Source organism: Xyrauchen texanus, chromosome 11, assembly GCF_025860055.1.
Source record: "Xyrauchen texanus isolate HMW12.3.18 chromosome 11, RBS_HiC_50CHRs, whole genome shotgun sequence".
Taxonomy (NCBI): Eukaryota; Metazoa; Chordata; class Actinopteri; order Cypriniformes; family Catostomidae; genus Xyrauchen; species Xyrauchen texanus.
The window spans coordinates 28,727,333-28,752,935 of NC_068286.1; the positions used below are offsets into that span (position 1 = coordinate 28,727,333).

Consider the following 25,603-nt stretch of genomic DNA (forward strand, 5'->3'; position numbering starts at 1 on the left):
TCTCTCACTGCATAATTAAACCTTTGTGTGTGAGATTACACAAGCAGTGATGACTCAGTGGCCAGCGGTGGCTCTTGTCTGTCTGGCTCTGAGAATGACGAAAGCACACACGCCAACAGCTCTGAAAACATATATTACAGTGTGTCGAAGGCAGAACAAACATAATGAGTCTAAAGAGTGCAAGTTGATTTGGAGAGATCTGCTCAATCAATGTAAATGTAAATATTGATGTATTTTGTCAACAAAAATTCACTGATGACAAATATTTGCAATTTTTCATAAAAAAAATAAAAATAAATCCTTTTCAGTTGATGTCACCAAAGTCACTAAATTTCATGTCCACACCAATATATTTAGTTTGAAAATGCCTTAATTTAGCTGATTATGCTCAAAATAGAGCATTTCAAAAACGCTCTCCATTACTGCATACCAGGGTTATTATAGTTTTGGATTTATATTTAGGTTTTAATCTCTATTTTATATTCAATTTGTCATTTCAATTTAGTTTAGTTTTCACACTTTGTCTGTTAGTTTTAGTTTAGTTTTTGTTGTCTCACTGTTTTCTAGTTTCAATTTAGTTTTTTTGTCTGCAAAAGCTCAAGCATTTACTGGTATCCTTTAAAATGTCTAGCATCATTCAGTTTCTCAGGACAGTCTTGGGTTGCCTCTATCTAGTGGCACTTTCTTGTTTAATTAAGGTAGATTGTGAATGCTTGATGGGTAAAGTAGGACAGTTAAGCTTTGTTTGTTTTCCCATTGTATCCACATGTACTGTTTCCTTAAATGGTTAAAAATTCTTACTAAACTAATCTTTCGGAAGTAAACAATTGACTTTTGAGGTTTAAAATAGATGATTTACATCAGTATTTGTGGTAGAGCTCATTTCATGACAACCGTTGGGAAAAGCAATGGTAAATAAATTTGAGGTGAATACAGTATTTTTAAGGTTATAAAATAGCCAAGTTTGAGTTAATGTTGTAAATGTTACATATAATGATTTAAAATTTATATAAAGATAATATAAAAATGCATTTCAAATAATTTGTAGATATTTTCTATTGAATAATTTTTTCCTCTGTCCCACTTTACCAACAATGCCTGAAAAAAACTGGGATTTTGTCAAAAGAGGGTCTCCAAAGGTTCTTCTTGCCATAATTGAGTATTTCTTTATTTTTGCTTTTGACTGATGTCAAAAACTTCCTAAACTTTCTATAAAGGTATAATGTCAGGTTATGTGGCATTTGTAATATAATTAGAAAATCATTTTCAAAAGTGTCCAACTTTGCCCATATTCACCCTACGGTGTATAAAAAACTAAAACAAAAATTTATTTAAGATTGTTTTTATTTGTTTTGTAGTTATGAAAATGTATTTTAGTTTAGTTTCAGAAATTGTTTCAGTTTATATTTTTAAGTAAACAAAAATGTTTTCATTTAGTTAGGGCCCAAGCACTGAAAGTACAGAGACCCTTTTGTTCCTCTAAGGATTATTATTATTATTATTATTAGGGCCCAAGCACTGAAAGTGCGGAGGCACTTTTGTTCTTCTAAGGATTAGGATTATTATTATAATTATTTTTCAAAACCATGTCCTTGTTTAAGCACAATTCACCACTGTAACCCTACAATAATCATTTTATTTAGAGCTGTTGGGTCAGATTTGGTGTGAAATCACATGCTTGAGTCATTCATCCTCACGTGTTGATGTCATGTCCGTAAACTCAGAATAAAAGGTCCAAATGTGTTGTGTGAGTGTCGCCTGAGGGAAAGCTATGGCAGTAGCAGTGGCAGGACATCAATCTCCTAATGGATGTTTGGCGTTATTTGTATGTTGTAGCTTATATTGGTTGTCATGCTTTAATGAATCGGACAACACTAATGTTTTTATCAATCGTGACATGTTTTGAAGTTTAGTTTTGTTACTGTAACATATTTACTAATTTCCATGACTTCTGAGTATTTTATATCAACGAGGTTCCCTAAGTGTGTATCTCTAAGTGTGCACAAACTGTTGTCACTTTTCATTGCCATTTTATCAGATAGTCTGTTTAAACAGAATGGACATTGGACAAATTGCATATAAAAGCCACTATGAATGTATGAACATCTCAAGTACCGATTTCATAGCACAGTTATGTACATTCTTTTTTTTTTTAGCATGTAACCATCTCTCTATTATATCTTTACTTTCAAAGAATCGATTAAAGAAACAGTTTATAGTTGTAACTGTTATATTGTATGATATAATTATGTTTAATAAAGTTTATTTCATCCCCATTATTATTGAATCCTCATTTTGTGATTTTATATTACGGTCTTATTTTGTGCAGTGCATAGCCCTACTGTTGTAGTATTATGGTTCAATAGAACTGTCCAGTGAGGCTGAAGATTGTAATATAAAATGAAAGCTGCAAGCATTGATGAATGGGCCCTCGTACCCTGGTGCACGTTGGGGCTGCTGTGCCAGGGGAACAGCATAATTTTTTTTTAGCACTTTTTATGTTATAATGTATTTTATTCTTCAGGTCATGTATTTGTATGTAATTTTGAGAGGACAGGAGAGTTAAGAAGGTAAAGGATTTTATTTCACAACAAAGTTTTATCAAAGATACGGAAATAACATCAGAATAATGATACTGACATATAGCCTGACAGAATCTTATATCACAGCAGATATTTAAACAAGACAACGCATTTTTCTCAGGCAGTTTAGTAGGCCTACTTCAGCTGCGTTAATATTTCTTGAGGTAAGACACTTATTACTTCACAACATATACGACTTTTATAACTATACATCAGCAGGTGGCGTTATGACTATAACTTAATATTGGCATGTAGGTGTATTCAGGCCAGGACTGTTATGAAACATGTAAAATTTGGGGCAGATTGGACATTTTATGTATGAGTTATAACAACTTCCTTTCATGGTGAAACATCTAAAATTGTCGGACCGCCATGACCACACCGTGCAGTGAAAACTCAAAAGCTTTACAATTTAGCATTGCCAAGGCCTTTAGGGTAGACTGACCAAATATGATGTCGATCTGATAAAATCTCTAGGAAGAGTTTGTTAAAGTACGAGGCCTGGAAAAGGCAAAAACTGAGCAAAAATTTGAGAAAAATAAAAATGTCTGAATTCTTGTTGAGTTTAGAGCATGGGTCCAAGACACTTATTTGTATAAGTCATGTTACACATGTGTACAGCGTTTCGTACATGTAGATGAAACGTAGCGTGAGGCGCACAATGTTGAAATTTTGTAGGTGGCGCTATTGAGCAATTTTGCTACATCTCATTATGAAAACCATATCGGATGTAAATTTTCCCCACTTATGCCACGTGTCCAAAGTTTTGTGAGTTTTCGAGTATGTTTAAAGTATGTTTTCGAGATCCGTTTAAAAATGCAGTTAACTTTGGAAAAAATTATACGGAATAATAATAATCGGAGCAGATACAATAGGGTCCTTGCACCTCTGTGCTCGGGCCCTAAACAAGTGTTTTTAATTGAACCCATATCATCAATACCACAAGTTTTACATATGAAATTGATATGTGTCGTACAATACAACCATTAATGTGTAGTGGCCAAAACACTTGAATAATCATCTTAAAATATTTATTAAAGAGTTTTGTTTATCTTCCTCAAAGCATGTAATATCTCGGTTATAAATGTTTAAACAAATAACATATCAAGATGAAAATAGCACATCATGACTCCAGCTCTGCAGTTGAAAATCTCAGAGGTATCAAAGGCTAAGGAGGTAACCTCAAACCATGAGATTAATTTGCCAGAAGAGCATTGCCGAATCACAACTCACATAACATGTTCCTACACAAATTGCTTGCAGTATTAGGTTTCAACCACAGATGCTGCTAGAGTGCCCAAAGATCCATAGTGCAGCTATAAACCTCTCATTCACTCTAGAACAGTGTTTTGTTTTCCTCCACCATGGAGTGTTTCTAATAAGCTGTCCATTACGACATTCTTTAGAAAACGATTAAATTAAGAAACTGAAAACAGATTAGTGTAAATGTGGCCTCAATGCATTACTTTTGATACTTTTAAGCATCTTTTTCACACTAGAATGCCATTTTCCTTCTTAGATATTGGAATTGGCATTACCACTAAGTTCGAAAAACAATTACGTTAAAGGGATAGTTCACCCAATATTCTCTCATGATTTACTCACCCTCCTGGCAACCAAGATGTATATGAGTTTCTTTCTTCTGCAGAAAACAAATTAAGATTTTTAGGAGAATATTTCAGCTCTGTAGGTGGCAAAAGTTTGAAGCACCAAAATCCATATAAAGGGAGCATAAAAATAACCCATAAGACTCCAGTGGTTAAATTCATGTGTTCAGACATGATATGACAGGTGTGGGTGAGAAACAGATCAATATTTAAGTCATTTGCTTATCAAACATTCTCCTCCCTGCCCAGTAGGGGGAGATATTCATGAAGAATGTGAATCACCAAAAACAGGAGGAGAACATGAAGGTGAAGGAAAAAGGACTTAAATAGTATAACATATTTTTTCAGAAGATATGGATTTAACCACCAGAGTCAACTGGAGTACTTTTATTTTGCCCTTATGTGGATTTTGTAGCTTCAAAATTTTGGCACCCATTCACTTGCATTTTATGGACCGAGGGTCCAAAATGAACAGTTCCAATTGCGAGAAATAATCGCCATTGCCGAGTATATTAAATTGTGTTACCCACCAGATGGCCGGTAACTTTTTTATAAATTGACACAATGCATGGATGTGATAACGAATTTTCTGTTTTATAAGAGAGATTAGCTTTTTCTCAAGGTGCGTTCTTTTGTGTTCTTATGTTCTTGTGGACTTGTTCTATGTCATCATCCACTGCCGAAGTTTGATTCCAATCCTCAAGAACGAAAGTACCAAGGATGCAGGAAATTACCAGGATGTGTCCTTAATTTCGAAGATGCATCGGATGGTGACTTGTGGGAAAGAACTCAGTACTACTGTAGAAGACGAAGTACATTTATCGTTTTGTTTTTTCCCCTCAAGATTTTTCCGCTGTAAGCTTGCAAAAGTCTGACGGCTTGTGAGAGTCGTTATACTCCGTCAACATTTGTTGTTTTTTTTGGCCATAATTTTAATGTAGTAATAAATACTTGGAGAAAACAAGTACATACACTTTATTCTTTTAACGTGTCACTAGTCCTGCAAAACCTCACCGGTGTGATGATATTAATGGTGTAACTGGTACAATAATGCAAGTAGTTATCCCACTGGATTCAAATGTGCCGTGACGGTTAATTGCGCAACAGAAAGATTGCAGCACATCTCAAAGCTCACAAAAGAAGTGTTCTGCGTCCTCCTGTCCTTCCGAGTTTATTCTTCCAAGGTAGCTTGACAAGACTGGTCTTCATAAGAATGCAAGTACGTTTTCTGCATTCTTAGAATTGTGAAACACCCATAGTCAGACCTTTGCTGTTTCTATTTATCTGATGTAAGTGAATCAAATTATAGTATACAGTACAAGTCATCTACTGAAGAAGAGATCTGTGATTGGTTAACTGTTCTGTCATTATAAGCAGTCAGCGCAGTGATTGGTAAGATGTTCTGTATCACGGTTCTAATAACATTTACCTGAGAAGTTTGCTTTGCTTCGAGGGGTGTATTACAGAAAAATTCCTGTCTTAAGTCTTAACTTAAGATCTGATCATTTAAGTTAGGATTTCTCCAAAATTCATAGTACAGAAGCAAATCCTAACTGTAGTTAAGATTAGATAATGCACTTTTATTTATCTGTTATAGATTCTTCATAAATGAGATCCTAACTGAAATTAACATGGTAACAAAGCGAATAAGATAGGATTCCATAGTTAGAATGTTTCGGCAATATGCCCCCTGAAGAATAAGTTTTGCTTGGGAAGTCAAAACTTTCCCCTTCTTTTTTTGTTTATCGCTGTTTATGCGAGAGGTGGCGTTTCACTGACAATGGATCACAGAGAGACTTGCTTTTATTTTACACTGCGACTGACACAATGGCCTGCTCTATATGCCGAAAATACGCAAAGGAGAAATCTAATTTGTTTGTTTGAGGGACAAATAAATTAAACTCGCAAGCATTAAAGAACACCTCATTTGGGGCCTCATTTATAAGACGTACAATAGCGGCCACAAGTTTGGAATAACAACAAGGAAATTGGTACTTTAATTCAACAAAGTGGCATTCAACTGATAACAAAATATAGTCAGCACCATCACTATTTGAAAAAAATAATTTTTTATAAAATCTAGACAGGCCCCATTTCTAGTAGCCATCACTCCAACACTTTTTCCTTGAGTAATCATGCTAAATTGCTAATTTGGTATGTTATATTTTAAATTTGGGATGGTAAAAAAAATTGCCAAACTTTCACCTTTTTAACCTTTAGTTTTAATTTTGTATTTTCTTATATTTCCATATATACTTATTTTTTCTGAACAATTATAGGCAGACCCCATGAACTGCTGTGGACCGCCTGTGAACAGCCCTGATATAGAATGTTCAATAAATCTGCTTTTGTTTTCTATTTGGAGGCTGCTTTCCTTCAGGATGTGCTGTACTTCATACTCCTGATGGGGCTGCTAAAGAGTCTTCTGTATGGCCAGAAACCCTTAGGAAACAGGTTAAATTTCATGTGATTAGACTGCAAATAACCCTAAATGTCCCAGTTCCTTCATCCAGAGTGTATGCAGGCCCTCTAAAACAACAGGAAAAGGCAGATCAGTAACAGGAAGGCTGCATTTAAGAACGACGGATGCAGGAGAGCCCTTGAAGTCGCATTATTTGACCCCTACTGAACAATACTAAAGACAGGGAGTGGCCCGAATGAGCATGATAGGAAGTGATAAGATTTTGGGATTTTTTTTTTTGTATATCAAAACATGATTTTTAAACTAGCTTTTGTTCATGATCTTGAAGCAGTAATAATAAAAACAAACGTGGTTTCAAGATAAAAATGTAATGTTTTTACTTGTGGATTTATATTGAGGTCTTAAAGTAATAGTTCGCTGAAAACCGAAAATTATCGAAGTTATTTATTCACCATCATCTTGTTCCCAACCTGTGTGACTGATGACGAAATCTGCGCTGCGAACTACACGTTAAACTGTTGTTAATCATGTAAACTAAACTATGGACAAAAATGTTAGTTGATGAAGAGTTTTTCGAGGAGAAAGAAATCAATCATTAAGATAATCATTACGGAAAAAATAATACTGCATTAATCAGAATGCATACCTTGCTGTTTCCTTAAAAAAGTGCTAAATGTAACGCAATTTCCGAAACTGTCTAAATGTGAGGAATTTACAACAGAGTAACTTTAAAATGTAGCTAATACTTCAATGCATTATATGTTATTATTTTAGGAGCTCAAGTTTTCAGTACAGTTTTCATTTTGTTTTAAATTAAAAATATGAATGTTTCACGTTTGATACATGTTTAAATAATTTTAAGTATTTTAAATATTCGGTCTGTTACAGTTTGATACAAGTTTTTGTCATTTTGCACATTATCGTCAACTAAAATATGTTATTTTCATCAATTAAAATGACTTTTTCAGTCAAAAATGCACGTGGAAAATGTACATTTGCGTATTGGCCATTAGACTATAGCAAATGAGTCATACAAACTACTTTAAACATTTTAGAGCTTGATATTCTCAGTTCAATTAAATTTTATCATATGGAAAAGAGCAGCCAGGATATTCTTCATAATTGTTCTTTTAGCATAACACTAAAGAAAGTAATACAGGTTAGGAACAACATTTTTGCATCAACAATTCTTTTAATTTGCCCCAAAAATTTAAATCAGTATGAAGGTGTTGAAATGTGAACTGAATCTCCACAACAGATGTTAATGTGTGTCTGTGACTGGCACATTGGTCCGCTATTGTGAATCGGACATATAAATTGTCGGCTCTCAGAGGGTCGAGTACATCACACAGATTCCAGCTGCAGCCTTCCACCACAGAATGAACCGTACTGAGGCACAGGGTGACATTTTTAGACCCTTTCTAGAAAGGCCACAACACAATGTACTTTTTGGTTCTGCCCTGCGCTAACTGCCACGCTGACATATTGACAGTTTCCTTGATCGGGACTCACCTTTGTCCTGCTTTCCTAAGCCAATCCAAAGATGGAAAAAAAGGACATTTTATTATATGTGCAAGGTCTAAAATGAGAGTGTGAACTGTGTGAGGAGTTTGTCTATTTTTAGCTGACACCGGATGTGTTTTTTATAAACATATGTAGATGAGGAAGGATATATTGACATCAAAATAAAGCAATGACATGCAGAACAAAACAAGAAAATAATGCAACACAACACAACTACTATTTGCCAATGTGCAAGCTCTGAATAAGCACCAGTCGCTCCGATAAATGCTGGAAATTGCTTTGATCTGATACATAAGTGGCAAAGAACAATTTACGCCACTGCTTACACCACCACGTGAAATGAGGGATCACAATGAAGACTGCTGATTAATTTGTGAAAAAGTGCTTGTTCAGAGCTTAGGGATTCATGAAAGAAAGCTTTTAAAAGGAGCAAACCTGATTTGCTGGTGCTGTTGTTGCGTAGGGGACACTTGTGGCAGGAGTTGTTGCTGCAGAGACAGTAGCAGGCGTAGCACTGTACATCATGGGTACTTTTTCAGGAAGGGAACCATGGAAGCAATGAACAGGTAGGTGGAGCATTATGGCAACAGGTGTTTGGTTGGTTGGTAGGGTTTTTGTTGTTGTTTGTTTGATTTTCGGTTTGTTTTTACATTGTGTATATAATAGAGCAGCGAGCCATCATTAGACCAGCAGATGGCATGCAATCACGATGCAAAGCAAGAGAAGCATGGGGGGGAAAAAACAGAGGAAAAAAGCTCATTACAGACACCTTAAGAAAAAATATCACCATAATCAATTGTACCCAGAGAAGTCTGGCACGAGTGGTTAGAGGCAAACGCGTGATTGATTACACGATGCGTTAGTCAATCTCGCCCAGATTGTGCAAGACTTGAAATATTGATTTTACGATCTACATCAAACTACAAACAATGAAAGCAGGACATAGGGACTTTTGTGTGGTCAAGACACCGATAATTTTTTTGTAAAGAACAGTATTTCTCTAGGAAACTGATAAAATTTCCCAATCAACAGTACAAAACACAAGACAATTCCAATACTTAAAATCTTGTATGCTTGGATCTGGAAATGACTTTAAAAAACAACAACAATAGCAATAATTCATGCTATTGTAAATAATTGATAATGAACAATAGATATGTATAAAAGTACACTTTAAAAACACTGAATGGAATAATAATAATAATAAGGCACGCTGCTATAAATGACTTAATAAAATAAAACATATGTACTTGTATGCTTTTGTAAATAATTACAAAATAATACAATATATATTGAATTTTATTAATGTCAATAAAATACTACTACTAATAATAGTGTATCTAGAAGTAACAAATTAATAAATTGAATATACTGTAAATAATCTATAAATTTATTATTATTATTTTTACACTTTTAAAAAAATGTATAAAATTGAAAAAAAAAATTAAATAAAAATTATATATATATATATATATATATATATATATATATATATATATATATATATATATATATATATTATTTTTTAGGCAGCCAAAAGTTTGGAATAATGTACAGATTTTGCTGTTTCAGAAGGAAATTGGTACTTTAATTCACCAAAGTGACATTTGGCTGATCACAAACTGTATTCAGGCACCATCACAGCACCATCACTATTTGAAAAAAGTAATTTCTGAACACCTCATCCTTGAGTAATCATGCTAAATTGCTAATTTGGTACTAGGAAATCACTTGCCAATATATTAAACACAGCTGAAAGCTATTTGGTTCATTAAATGAAGCTTAACATTGTCTTTGTGTTTGTTTTTGAGTTGTGTTTTTTTTATTAAAAAAAACAACAAAAAAAAAAACAGCATTATCTAGAATCTCGTCAGTCAATCATTGTTTTGAGGAATGAAAGGCATACAATGATTGAAATTGACAAAAACTGAAGATTTCATACAAAGGACAACTGGCTCTAACAAGGACAGAAAGAGATGTGGAAGGCCAAATGCACAATTAAACAAGAGGATAAGTACATCAGAGTCTCTAGTTTGAGAAATAGATACCTCACATGACCTCAACTGACAGCTTCATTGAATTCTACTTGCTCAACACCAGTTTCATGTACAACAGTAAAGAGAAGACTCAGGGGTGCAGGTCTTATTGGAAGAATTGCAAAGAAAAAGCCACTTTTGAAACAGAAATCAAAAAGAAAAGGTTACAGTGGGCAAAGAAACAAACATTGGACAACAGATAATTGGAAAAGCGTGTTATGGATTTTAACCCCATCGAGATTTTGTGGGATCAGCTAGACTGTAAGGTGTGTGAGAAATGCCCGACAAGACAGCCACATCTATGGAAAGTGCAACAGGAAATGTGAGGTGAAATGCCACCTGAGTATCTGGACAAACTGACAGCTTGAATGCCAAGGATCTGCAAAGTTGCCATTGCTGCATGCGGAAGATTTTTTTATGAGAACTCTTTGAAGTAGTTCTCTATTTTTCAAATGTATTAATGCCCTGACTATACATTGTGATCAGTTGAATGCCACTTTAGTGAATAAAACTACCAATTTCTTTCCATAAGAGCAAAATCTGTTTTTGGCCACCAGTGTATATATATTTCAAATTTCAATTTGATACATTATTTATACAAATTATTTTGTAATTAATTTTATTTATTGTTTATTATAAGTGTAATAATAATAATAATAATAATAATAATGTACTGTTAAGGGTATAACAGTTCAGGGGAATTTTTTTACTGCCAAATCCAAAGTAAAAATATTCTGTTTGATAACAGACACTTCAAGAGATTTGCCATCACTACAAATAACCATGGTTGTACTACAGTAACAATAGTTTAAACATTATATTTGTAGTAAAATCATAGTAACCACAAAATGAACATGGTTACTGTCATAGTTACAATAATATAATACAGGGGTCAGCAACCTTTTTGACATGCAGTGTAATTTATGATTTTCCTGGCCAATGGCTGTACCGATGCCTGTTTTGAAAACTTTAATTTTTTTACCATCGCTGTTGTAATTGACTGCATTAAGACAGGATACTTAAATGACGCAGGGGCTTCTCTCTTTTGTTGCTTGTTTTCTCCACATGCCATTTTGTGAACAAACGCATACAGAACAGTGATGTGATCAACTGATTTAACATACTAACAGTTAACAGGACTTCTCTCTGTAGAAAGTTGACCCACGTGAAACACAGGCAGAGTGAGTCCATCTACAGAGCCATACAGGTGCATTAGCGGAGGTTACAACTAGGGATGCACCGAAATTTCGGCCGGCGCAAATTTTCGGCCGAAAATGGCACTTTCGGTTTTTGGCCGAAAGAGAAAAAAGGCTGAAAATATGCGCTGAAAATATATACCTCCTCGCCCCGCCCCGCCCCTCAGTGCTCAGATTTCACTCTGGATCGATCTAGCCCTTATCACGGCGCTACCAAATAAAGGCCGATCATGTCAGCGGTGTGGAAATTCTTCAAAGTTTCTGATAAGGACATCAAATTTGCGATCTGGAATGTTTGTTCAGCAGAAATGTCAAGAGATATATATACAGAGTATAGCTAGAGATTCTTCAGGAAAGCGCCCGGATCCACAGCAGTGCCACAACTAGCGCAGCTACACCACAACTTGAGACGTATCTTGCTGAACTACCCATTGCCAGAAGCGACAATCCCCTTGACTACTGGCGCATAAACAGCTTTCCATTGCTTGCGCGGATTGCACGCAGGTATTTATCTGCCCAAGCACCAGCACAGAGAGTGAGAGACTGTTCAGTGCAGCATCTCATGTTCTTGATGAGCTTTCTGACAGGAGAGACTGTCAGAAAGTTTAGCAACTTTTGTTCTTGAAGAGAAACCTGTCACTTGTACTTAAATAGAAAGCGGTCCAATTTGATGTGTATAGCAATTACATTACACTTGTTCTTCACTTGAGGATACATCTGTCGTTGACAGTTGAGGTTGGATTTAGTTCAATTACTGCTGTTTTGCACTGTCGTTTTGCACAATAATTTTCACTTAAAGTGTACATACGTTTACATAAACAGAATAGAGCACTGATCTATATATATAATTATATATTATAGTTATATATAGATCAGTGGAATAGAGGCCCTCTGCCATTCGGTGTTTTGCCTTTTTGTTTTAATTAAAATTACTGTTGCATATTTTAAAACGTTTTGAAAGATGCTAGCTAAGTTCATTACTTGACTGTTGTTTTGCATATAATAGTTTTCTAAAACTTTACATTATTTGGATAATTGTTAATAAAATCTGTAAAATTAGATATTTACTGAACTGAATGAAGAGTTATATTTAATATAGTTTTTGTCCAATTTTGGTGTGTTACTTCGTGTGATTTATTTTATTGGTTTGTAGTTTTTCAATTCCGATTCATTAAATTCATGAAATTAATGAAAAAGTATAATATTAATACAATTATACACAAAAAAAATAGGTAAAAAAAAAGTACATTTCGGTTTTCGGCCAAGTGCATCCTGGATTTTCGGTTTCGGCCCAGAATTTTAATTTCGGTGCATCCCTAGTTACAACTGCGCATGTCTATTAGGCGCTGTTTCTTCGCCAAACTGTATGATCCAGATGCGTTTTCACTTTTTCACTTAGGGGTGTACTCACTTTTATTGCCAGCGGATTAGACATTAATGGCTGTGTGTTGAGTAATTTTGAGGGGACAGCAAATTTACACTGTTATACAAGCTGTACACTCATTAATTTACATTGCAGCAAAGTAACATTTCTTTAGTGTTGTCACATGAAAAGATATAATCAAATATTTACAAAAATGTGAGGGGTGTACTCACTTTTGTGAGATATATATATATATATATATATATATATATATATATATATATATATATATATATATATATATATATAAATACATACACTGGCGGTCAAAAGTTTGGAATAATGTACAGATTTTGCTCTTATGGAAATAAATTGGCACTTTTAGTCACCAAAGTGGTATTCAACTGATCACAATATATAGTCAGGACATTAATAACATGAAAAAGTATAATTACAATTTGATTTTTTCTTTTCAGAACTTCTTAAACTACTTCAAAGAGATCTCATCAAAAAATACTCCACATGCAGCAAAGACAGCTTTGCAAATCCTTGGCACTAGCTGTTAGTTTGTCCAGATATTCAGGTGACATTTCACCCCACATTTCCTGTAGCACTTGCCATAGATGTCTTGTCGGGACTCAATGGGGTTAAGATACATAACACTCTTTTTCAATTATCTGTTGTCCAATGTCTGTGTTTCTTTGCCCTCAAAAGTGGCTTTTTCTTTGCAATTCTTCCCATAATGCCTAAAACCCTGAGTCTTCTCTTTACTGTTGTACGTGAAACTGGTGTTAAGCGGGTAGAATTCAATGAAGCTGTCAGTTGAGGACATGTGAGGCATCTATTTATCAAACGTCTAAGTTATGTATGTAACCTCCGTTCCCCGATGGAAGGAACGAGACGTTGTGTCAGAGAAGCGACACTAGGGGTCTCTCTTGAGCGCCGATATCCACCTCTGATCTATGAAAAAAGGCCAATGAGAGTTGGCAGCCGGTATTTGCATGTCCCGCCCCCGGACATACGGGTATTTAAGCGGCGCAAATACGGGAGTTCATTCAGGATTTTTCTGAGGAGCCGGAAATGGTCCGGCCACAACAGTGGCTCGGCTCAGCGACGTGGCGGGGAAGACACAACGTCTCGTTCCCTCCATCGGGGAACGGAGGTTACATACGTAACCTAGACGTTCCCCTTCTGTCGCTCTCTCCACGTTGTGTCAGAGAAGCGACACTAGGGGTCCACTTATAAAAGTGCCATGCGCTGAGCCATGTACGTGAACTGCTGATACAGGAGCGAGCAGCTATTCTTACGTGCAGGACGACCATCTGTATCAGACTGCACGTACCCTTCCCCAATGCCCCATTCAAGCCATCAGAATCCTTTTCGTTACCCTGAAGGGGGGAACAAGGTGATGGCCGCCAACCTGGGAACGGGCCAAGCCTGGCTGGGCCTCTTATCTCTCTATGTTTCTCGCATAGAGCAACTACGGCCGGGGCCCTTACACGCATTGAGGGAAGGGGGTCTTAGCCCTTCTTTCAGGGGGAGAAGACCCGGCAGGGGAGGCAAAGAGTGGCGAATGCAACACATGGCCTGTTAGGACCTATGTGGAAAAAGTTGGTGCCTAAGGGAGACACGGGGGTCCTGTCCCCTCGTCAGGGCTAGGCAGGAGTCAACCAGCGACCCGAAGATGGGGTCTCCTGGGAACAGAGGCGCACTATTTTACCTCGGCTGAGGGAAAGGGCGCTAGGCGCAAGCGAGTAGAATTAAGCGGGTAGAATTCAATGAAGCTGTCAGTTGAGGACATGTGAGGCGTCTATTTATCAAACGTCTAGGTTATGTATGTAACCTCCGTTCCCCGATGGAAGGAACGAGACGTTGTGTCAGAGAAGCGACACTAGGGGTCTCTCTTGAGCGCCGATATCCACCTCTGATCTATGAAAAAAGGCCAATGAGAGTTGGCAGCCGGTATTTGCATGTCCCGCCCCCGGACATACGGGTATTTAAGTGGCGCAAATACGGGAGTTCATTCAGGATTTTTCTGAGGAGCCGGAAATGGTCCGGCCACAACAGTGGCTCGGCTCAGCGACGTGGCGGGGAAGACACAACGTCTCGTTCCCTCCATCGGGGAATGGAGGTTACATACGTAACCTAGACGTTCCCCTTCTGTCGCTCTCTCCACGTTGTGTCAGAGAAGCGACACTAGGGGTCCACTTATAAAAGTGCCATGCGCTGAGCCGTGTACGTGAACTGCTGATACAGGAGCGAGCAGCTATTCTTACGTGCAGGACGAACAACTGTATCAGACTGCACGTACCCTTCCCCAATGCCCCATTCAAGCCATCAGAATCCTTTTCGTTACCCTGGAGGGGGGAACAAGGTGATGGCCGCCAACCTGGGAATGGGCCAAGCCTGGCTGGGCCTCTTATCTCTCTATGTTTCTCGCATAGAGCAACTACGGCCGGGGCCCTTACACGCATTGAGGGAAGGGGGTCTTAGCCCTTCTTTCAGGGGGAGAAGACCCGGCAGGGGAGGCAAAGAGTGGCGAATGCAACACATGGCCTGTTAGGACCTATGTGGAAAAAGTTGGTGCCTAAGGGAGACACGGGGGTCCTGTCCCCTCGTCAGGGCTAGGCAGGAGTCAACCAGCGACCCGAAGATGGGGTCTCCTGGGAACGGAGGCACACTATTTTACCTCGGCTGAGGGAAAGGGCGCTAGGTGCAAGCGATTCACCCGGTCAGAACGTCAGCGTGTTACCGAGTTCTACGGGCTCGGACCTGAGAAAACACGGGACGATACTGACTCAACACGGAGATTGTAAAACCTCGAGAATGTGTTAGGTGTTGCCCACCCTGCTGCTCTGCAGATGTCTGCTAGGGAGGTGCCCCTGGCCAGTGCCCATGAGGACGCAACACCCCTAGTGGAGTGAGCTCGGACCCGCAAGGGGGGGGCACGGCCTGGGTGTGATAAGCCAATGAAATGGCGTCGACAACCCAGTGGGTAAGCCTCTGTTTGGAGACAGCGTTCCCTTTCCGCTGTCCCCCGAAGCAGACAAAGAGCTGCTCAGAGCGTCTAGTGCTCTGCGTGCGGTCAAGATAGATACGCAAAGCATGTACTGGACACAGCAACGCAAGGGTTGGGTCTGCCTCCTCCCGGGGCAGCGCTTGCAGGTTCACTACCTGATCTCTGAAGGGTGTGGTAGGAACCTTGGGCACATAGCCCGGTCGCGGTCTTAGGATCACGTATGTGTCTGCCAGACCGAACTCCAGGCAAGTGTCGCTAACAGAGAACGCTTGCAGGTCCCTGACCCTCTTGATGGAGGTGAGCGTGATCAGCAGGGCGGTCTTGAGAGAGAGGGCCCTGAGTCCAGCTGAGTCTAGCAGCTCGAAGGGGGGTCTCTGGAGGCCCGAGAGGATGACCGAGAGATCCCAGGAGGGAAACAGGTTAGGCAGGGTGGGAGTCAGCCTCCGGGCACCTTTTAGGAACCTGACAATTAAATCGTGCTTACCAAGAAACTTGCCGTCTACCGTGTCGTGGTGAGCCACGATGGCGGCGACATACACCTTGAGGGTGGAGGGGGACATCCTCCTCTCCAGCCTCTCCTGTAGAAACACAAGCACTGACCTAACCGCACACTTCTGTGGGTCTTCGGCTCGGGAAGAACACCAGTCTGCGAACAGATGCCACTTTAGGGTGTAAAGATGCCTGGTAGAGGGGGCTCTGGCTTGGTTGATCGTATCTATGACGGTCCATGGTAGGCCGGCTAGATCTTCCGCATTCCGTCCAGGGGCCAGACATGGGGATTCCAGAGGTCTGGGTGCGGGTGCCAGAGCGTGCCCCGTCCCTGAGAAAGAAGGTCCTTCCTCAGGGGAATTCGCCAGGGAGGGGCTGTCGTGAGGAGCGTGAGGTCCGAGAACCAAGTCCGGGTGGGCCAGTAGGGGCCCACCAGAATGACTTGCTCTTCGTCCTCCCTGACCTTGCTGGGGAAATGCGTACTTGCGCAGCCCCACGGGCCAGCTGTGTGCCAACGCATCTGCCCCGAGGGTAGCCTCTGTCCGGGCATACCAGAGCGGGCAGTAGGAGGTTTCTTGGGAGGCAAACAGGTCTACCTGAGCCTTGCCGAACCGGTCCCAAATCAGCTGGACTGACTGGGGGTGGAGCCTCCACTCTCCGCCAGGCAAACTTTGTCTTGACAGCGCGTCCGCAATCACATTGAGGTTGCCGGGGATGTGAGTGGCGCGCAGTGACTTGAGTCGCTGCTGACTCCAAAGGAGGAGACGACGGGCAAGCTGTGACATGTGGAGGGAGCGTACTCCGCCTTGGCGATTTATGTAGGCTACGACCATGGTGCTGTCTGTCCTGACTAGGACGTGCTTGCCCCGAATTAACGGAAGAAACTTCCTCAGGGCAAGGAAAACAGCCAGCAGCACTAGGCAGTTGATGTGCCAACGCAGCGGGCCTCGGTTCCACCAGCCTGTGGCTGCGCGCTCGTTGCACACGGCGCCCCAACCCAATTTGGAGGCGTCGGTTGTAACCAGAACGCGTCGGGACACCTGCTGCAAGGTTACTTCTGCCCGTAGAAAGCAGAGGTCTGTCCAGGGTTTGAAGGTTTGGCGGCAGGCAGTAACTTTCACGTTGTGAGTGCCGCGGCGTCATGCTCGTCTCAGGACTCGAGTCTGGAGCCCAAGCTGAAGTGGTCTCATATGCATCAACCCCAGCGGCGCGGCCGCCGCGGAGGATGCCATATGCCCCAGGAGCTGTTGGAATCGTTTTAGAGGGACCACGGCACCTGGCTTGAAGGAAGCGAGGCATTTCAGCACTGACTGAGCACGCTCGTTGGAGAGACGTGCTTTCATTGAGACTGAGTCTAACTCCAAACCGAAAAAAGAGATGCTCTGGACCGGGGTGAGCTTGCTCTTTTCCCAGTTGACCTGAAGCCCCAAACGGCTGAGGTGGCCGAGCACCTGGTCTCTGTGCGTGCATAGTAACTATCGGGAGTGGGCCAGTATGAGCCAGTCGTCGAGGTAATTGAGTATGTGTATGCCGGCTTCTCGGAGCAGGGCAAGAGCTGCCTCTGCGACTTTCGTGAAGACGTGAGGGGACAGAGACAGGCCGAAGGGGAGGACTTTGTACTGATACGCCTGGCCGTCGAACGCGAACCGTAGGAAGGGTCGATGTTGAGGGCGAATTGAGACGTGGAAGTACGCGTCCTTCAGGTCTACCGCTGCAAACCAATCTAGATGTCGGACGCCAGATAGAATTTGTTTCTGGGTGAGCATTTTGAACGGGAGTTTGGACAAGGTCCGACTGAAAACTCGCAGGCCCAAGATCGGTCGTAAGCCGCCACCTTTCTTGGGTACAACAAAGTAAGGGCTGTAGAAACCCTTCTTCGTTTCTGTTGGAGGGACAGGCTCTATCGCGTCCTTGATTAGAAGGGAGGCGATTTCTTCGCGCAGGGAGTGGGCATGTTCGCCGTGTACTGCGGAAAAATGAACGCCCACGAAGGGGGGCGGAGACCTGGCAAACTGAATTGCGTAACCGAGTCGAATGGTCCGGTGCAGCCAGCGTGACGGGCTGGGCAGTGAAAGCCACGCCTCTAAGCTCCGTGCTAGGGGCACCAAGGGGACGAGTATTTTGGACGTACCCGGCGGGGCTTTGCAGCGGTGCGGAACAGGTAATGTGCCGTCGGGAGGCACTGTAGCGTCCCGAGACTCTGGTGCTGAGAATAAACTCAAAGCACTTACCTTGCTCCGCGCACCCGGCGGGGGGCGGGTTCGTGACTGAGGAGGAGGTCTGATGCTGGCGTCCTCTGGACTCGTCTGAACCGGCCGAGCGCCTGCGCTGCGCAGTGACCTTCATCGCTCTCAGGGCGAGGTCAGTCGCTGAGCGCAGTTCCTGCAGCGTGTCAGGATCAGGGCCACCCCCGTGCATGTTGCGTAGTGCCTTGGCTTGGTGGACCTGCAGGAGAGCCATGGCATGCAGGGCGGAAGCGGCGCATCCGGTGGCGCTGTAGGCCTTCGCGGTCAGCGAGGATGTTGCTCTACAGGTCCGGGAAGGGAGTACAGGGCAGCCCCGCCAGGTGGTAGGGCTTCCGGGGCATAGATGGAGCGCAACTGCCCAATCCACCTGGGGAATCGCCGTGTACCCGTGGTGCGCTCTCCACGAAGACGTCAACTCATCATGCACCTCCGGGAAAAACGGGACCGGGGGGGGGGGGTGCGAGGCTGTGAGCGGCGCCCAGACCCCCAGGAACCAGTCGTCTAGCCGTGATGGCTGTGGGGAGGATGGAAGGTTCCAGTCCAAGCCCACGCTGTTGGCTGCCCGGGAAAGCATGTCGGTCATCTGTGCGTACCTGGCGAAGCTGCACCCGCTGCCATCCCCAAATCGCCTCCATCGCCAGCCGCATCGTCCTCAATCCCGTGGGAAGGAGCAACGCGGGGGGCGGCTGGAGTGGCTTGCTTACAACCGTAACGTCGCGACCGCAACGTTGTCATGGTCATGTTCTCGCAGTGAACGTGAACATGAACCATCCACAAACGCAGCCTCGGTGTGATCGCTACCCAGACACACGAGACAACGCCTGTGGCCGTCTGAAGCGGAGAGCACTCTACCGCATCCAGAAACAATACAGGGGCGGAAAGGCATCTTTATAAATACGCGTCCTTAAAAGGACGTTCAACGCTGCTGTGTTTTGCTCTTTTAGAGGAAATTACTCTTTTAAATAAAATCACTCTTTTATGAAAAAAGGACTCGTGAGAGTTCTTTTTTATGATCTGCACTGTCGAAGCGCCCAGGGGCAGGAATGCACAGCCGTGCAAACAGGAGAAAGCCGCTGTTGTGCGCCGTGGAATCCAACGGCATGCAGCAGAGGAATGACAGGAACTCGGTGTGTAACATTGCAGACACGACCCTCGGCTCCGAAGAAATTTTCTGAATGAACTCCCGTATTTGCGCCGCTTAAATACCCGTGTGTCCGGGGGCGAGACATGCAAATACCGGCTGCCTAGATCAGAGGTGGATATCGGCGCACAAGAGAGACCCCTAGTGTCGCTTCTCTGACACAACGTGGAGAGAGCGACAGAAGGGGAACTAGAGACTCTGATGTACTTATCCTCTTGTTTAGTTGTACATCTGGCCTTCCACATCACTTTCTGTCCTTGTTAGAGCCAGTTGTCCTTTGTCTTTGAAGACAGTTTTGTATGAAATCTTCAGTTTTTTGACAATTTCTAGCATTGTATAACCTTCATTCCTCAAAACAATGATTGACTGATAAGTTTCTAGAGAAAGCTGTTTCTTTTTTGGTAATTTTTGACCTAATAGTGACCTTAAGCCAGCCTATTGCATACTGTGGCAACTCAAAAACAAACACAAAGACAATGTTAAGCTTCATATAAAGAACCAAATAGCTTTCAGCAGTGTTTGATATAATGGCAAGTGATTTTCTAGTACCAAATTAGCAATTTAGCATGATTACTCAAGGATAAGGTGTTGGAGTGATGGCTGCTGGAAATGGAGCCTTTCTAGATTTGATCAAAAATGACTTTTTTAAAATAATGATGCTGCTGTTTTTTACATCAGTAATGTCCTGAAAATACTTTGTGATCAGTTGAATGCCACTTGGATTTAAGTACCAATTTTCTTCAGAAACAGCTAAATCAGTACATTATTCCAAACTTTTGGCTGCCAGTGTGTGTGTGTGTGTGTGTGTGTGTGTGTGTGTGTGTGTGTGTGTGTGTGTGTGTGTGTGTGTGTGTATATATATATATATATATATATATATACAAATACATACATATATGCATACGCTCACACAAATAAATAAAATTACACTTTAAAACACTGGTGAAATAATAATAATAAGAATAATGTGTCACTGTAAATAATTCACAAGTAATACATTTATTGTAAATTGCAAAATCCCAAAGAAATAATGTAATACATTTTTAATATTCCAAACAAACAGAACACTCTTGCAGGTGAACAGAAGTAAAATTAAGGGTTTGGGTCGGGTGCATGATGATGTAAACTAAAGGATTCCAGGTGTGATTGAGTAATTTATCTGAGATGACATTCAAAACTCAGCTTCAAATCACCTGTAAGAGTGGCTAGATCTCTATGTGATGAGGGCAGAACACACAGTGAGATGTAGAGACAGACTGACAGACTGACAGTAAGACAGACAGAATAAGGAGGAACCTACCAATGCTGCTAGCAGGTGCCATGCAAAAAACTGACCCTGTGAGCATGCAGTGAAGAGTGGAGAGGTTAATCGGGAGAAAAAACATATTAGATATAGAGGCAGAAATACAGTATTAAGCATGCCATAAAATATAAATTAGGCTTGACATTATAGATCGCTCACACCACCATGTCGTCATTTCCATAAAAAACTTGGTGTATTCCAGGAAGTTAAACTGGATCAATATTCGCAAGGAAGGACAGGAGCTTAGTGTTGTGATATTAGAGCACAGCGGAAAGAGAGTAGAAGAGCAACAAAGGCAGGAGGAAGACAGATCAGCCACACAGATATAGTCATGCGGTGAGAGAACCAACACTCCTACAGTTAAAATAGACCAAGCACTGTTGTAAACAATTGAAAGCCGTGTAAGAGGACGAAACGGGGGCATAAGAGCACAGCTAAAAGGAAATACAACCGTGTGGGTGTGTGATGACAGAATACACCTACGAAGGATTAGACAACCGGACATGCTGTGCAACCCTACATATAGAGATGTTTCATAGAATTAAAAAAAAAATTATTATCATTGTTATAAAAATAATGCAGCGTGTGCACCTGCAGGCAAAGAATAATTTTGTGGAATACTATTATTATATTATTAAACTTTTGTCCAACTGTATTGGACAGTGTTTAATGTAAATGTTGCAAATAGTGGTAGACTGTTATATCAGCCAACCCAATTGAACACCTGATTTAGTAATTTTAAGATTATTGGTATTGGCAAAATCAGCCTTTGTGATTATGGATTATAAATATTTTTTTGTTTTAAAATAACGAATTTCAAGTAAATATTGCATTAACTTTTCCTGTAGTTTCTGCAAAATGTTTTCTGCTAGACCGATATGTCAATCCAATAAGACTTGGAATAATTGACCAACAACTGGCCATTTAAAATGTATATATGAAAAATAGAGTAACTTTAAACTTTCTGTTTTTAATCATTTCAAAGTTAAATTTAAGCAGATTAATCTGTCCATAGATAGAGTCGGCAAGGAGGCCCCACCCACTCATGGGGGAAAGCAAAGTGCTGTTTCCATAGTTACTCATACATTCCTATGAGGATATCTGTGAGAAAAATCTGATAGATTTGGCTATTTTAACAAAAAAGCTGTTGTGTACTTAAAACAATGTCAAATAACCGGGAATTTTTTTTTTATTGCCCGCCAACTGACACTGCGGCTGCTGTTGTGCCATAAAGTAGATTCTTAGCAGCGCCAGGTCACCCCAACACAGAAGTCACGTTAATATTTTGTCATTTGATTGGCTTCTTAAAACATTTTAATTTTTACATTGTAATATAATTGATGATTAATGAAAAGACTGTACACATAAAATAGCTCATATTTCAGATTTCACAACAACTTGTGTACTAAACCCCATGTACTAAACACTTCGCCAAACCAAATTTACTGAAAAATCCATCTCCTTAGAAAAAGCATGATAAACAATAAGCAGCGCTATATTCCGATCATGTCCAGTTTTCTCATGTATCTTGCTTTCTGGTGTTAACTCATCATTATGTCTCTGCTGGAACTGCTGTTGTGATGATCTGATAATCGATTTAGTCTTGAATCCGCTCTGATGTTTCCCAAATACATTAAACTGCAAATCCAGCAAATCTATGGTCGACTGAAGCCACAGTGATCTTCTTAAGGCTTATATTTCTGTTAGTTGACGGGAAATAAAAAGTTTTTTGGCAAATGTTGTTTAAAGTGCAAAAAACTACACAAAAGCTATTCTTCATACTTTTTTTTTAGTTAAAATAGCCAAATATGGATAATAAAGATTCTCTGTTTTCAAAGATTTAAAAGTAAATTATGAGTACATACTTTTTGTGGTTGATCAATCGAACAGCCAAGACAATAATTAATCGATCAACAAGCCATTTAGAAGCCTTTTGCAGGCCAAGATTATATATGAATGATGAACATTTACAGTTTTCAAACATTTTAGAGGTAAATTTTAGCAAATTATCTGCCATTTTAAGACTATGGGCATCAGAAAATTCTAAATTTTCAAAAGGTAAAACATCCTTTATGTATTCAAATATTGTAAATTACATTTGAAATAAAAATTGCATAAATTAAGTGTTCCAGTAACTTCAGTAATTAAAAAAAAAAACAATATCAAGATTCACTGTAGCAAAAATCACTTAAATAATGCGTTCATGTTTTTCAAACAAACAAACTATCAAAGCTATGCATTAGTATTCAGTGCTGACTTGTTGCATGCAAGAGGAACAAATGGCTTTTTAGAAGCCTTGGTTATGGCGATACACTGGGTTTACAGGAGGGAAACAGGGTGTGACGTTTAGAGGGGGACCCAGAGATTAATATAAAGCTGTGTTGGCACTGTTTTTAGGTGTGTTTTTACCTGTGGGAAAGAATGCGGTGGTGGGCTGCTGTAGTTGTGCGTTGGCCAGAGCCTGCTGGTAATGCAAGACACTGGGATTGAAGAACGTACTGGCCCCGTTACTCTTCTCTAGTGCTGGTCTCTTTGGTAGAGGCTGCAGGACTCCATGTGGAAACGCCTGAGGGTGACAATATATGACAAGATAGATTTGCGAGTTAAGCAATACTCAAGGATTTTAGCACACGTATGCATTCAACTAACAATACACTTAAACTAAACAAATATCAATGCACCCACTGCAAAAAATATATATATTTAATCTGTATCTTTGTCTTGTTTTACAGTAAAAATATCTTAACATCCTTAAAACAATATCAATTTATGTGACAAACAAAATTGTGTTAGATAAAAAGACCTGTTTTCAGTGAAAATATCTTGAATTAAGCTTATTTCTCTCACCCCTTTGGCAAAATTATTTCCCAAAAAAACATAATTCAAGATATATTCTCATGTATTGCATCCTGTTGTACGGATATTGTGATATTTTGACTGAAAAACAATATCAAAAGCTTGATTAAGAAAACACATTTTAGCAGTGCATCAGTGACTCAAGAGTGATGAAAAGCTACATCGCTCTGATTTAACACAAGAACGATGACATCAATAAAATAGTTAGCAAGACGCTTACATCACAGTTCAAAATGCAACTTCATAGTTTAAGCCACACTCGGCTTCGATAAAGCTACCTTACTTGGAATAATGACACAGAAATTGCTCATTATTGACTGATGGTAATTTACATACTTTTACTTGTGACTTCAACTGTTTTACTACAACACAAAGAAGCCAAATTAAATTGAGAGTTAAGAGTCGCTACAGTACACTAAAAAGCTACATGCAAAGCAAAAAGGTGAAAGGTTATAGTACCAGATCTACAGTTGCCTCGAGGGGTCGCTTCATTGCTTTGGCAGTCGACTGATTCTTTTAATAGCAGGCAGCGAGCACATGATGGCAGTGGGCCAATGGGATTCAAGCGTATTAACATACAGGTAACAGCAAGCAGAGGTGCATCATGGGGACAGCATTGCATAGTGGATAGGTGAGAAGGAAAAAAAAACAAAAACAAAAATAATCTGAATGCAGTATACCACATACAAAACAATAGACATGCACATACACAAAAAAATTTGTTTCAAGGAAACATATCGCTACTTTCTGAATTAGTACAAAAGCAAAAAGCATCTTTTTGTAAAGATTTCCACCATTTACGAATTAAAGTACTACTAATAAGTACACACCAATGGGATTGTAGATATTAGTTATGAAAGCTCTTTGGATTGTCTTTAGCATTAAATCAATTGTGAACAAATACTGCATAGGGTATTAGATAAAACACACTGACCACCAAAATATCCACACTCTTGAAATTCGGTTTTGCCAGCGTGCGAAAGATTTGTGTGTGTGTGTGTGTGTGTGTGCGTGGCAAATTAAAATTTAACGATGGCGTGGCCAATTCTTTTTGCAGAGCAAAATGTAAGGTAGGTTTACATTTTGCCTGACAGACAGCAAATGTCCTTGATGTACTCGTTTAACAGTTCTGCTGTCAACATCGATTGCCGTCCAGGCCACGGGAAACAGAAAAAAAGCTTTAATAGCATAGTTCAGTCAGACTCCTCATTGCTGATGCAACATTAGCTTCGATGTCCGAGTAGGGCTGACATCACACTGTCTATCCAGTGGTGGCTTGATTACTAATTAAGACATGGGGGGATGCTGACTTTGAATAGGGTGCCAAACACAGAAGTCACAATTTTCAACACACATTGGGAAATTTTAACACGCAGAGCCAAAATGCTATGACATTAACCACCACTTACCGAAAAAGAAAATAGGCGAAAGAAGCTAAACGAGGTGAGATTGTCTATGACAAATGCCTTCCATAAAATGTCTTTCTGTCACAATGTGTTGCATTTATTTTACTTGCTCAAAGCAGACCTGACTTAATAGATATAAATTGTAAAGGTCATTAAAGAAAAAGAAAATAATTGATTTATCACAGATTGTGGAGCTCTGTATATTTTTGGGAACCTTCCATATATGCTTCATTAGGTTTAAGTTTTTGTCTCCATGACTTATAGTTATACTTTGGTATCGGTTGTTGCCCAAATGAAAACTACATGCTAATTACTTTATCTAATATCTAAGAAATTTATTTTGGGTATCATTATGTAAAATAAGATACAAAAATATTATAATTATTATTATTATATTCATTGTTAGTTTACGG

General features: G+C 40.2%; 1 protein-coding gene across 7 annotated transcripts in view; it reads right to left on the minus strand.

Moving 5' to 3' along the window:
* LOC127651421 (muscleblind-like protein 2a) overlaps positions 1-25,603 on the minus strand; it is a 149,677-nt gene that overhangs the window by 9,333 nt on the left and 114,741 nt on the right. For 3 of the 7 annotated variants that reach the window (XM_052137226.1, XM_052137227.1, XM_052137228.1), the window contains exons 6-9: positions 24,244-24,297; positions 23,338-23,494; positions 20,926-20,961; positions 8,571-8,665 (exon numbers count right to left, since the gene is read on the minus strand). In XM_052137226.1, coding sequence (XP_051993186.1) covers positions 8,571-8,665; positions 20,926-20,961; positions 23,338-23,494; positions 24,244-24,297 — 342 coding nt within the window. The remainder of the gene's footprint in view (positions 1-8,570; positions 8,666-20,925; positions 20,962-23,337; positions 23,495-24,243; positions 24,298-25,603) is intronic. The other 4 variants (XM_052137229.1, XM_052137232.1, XM_052137231.1 and 1 more) reach the window with 4 other exon arrangements.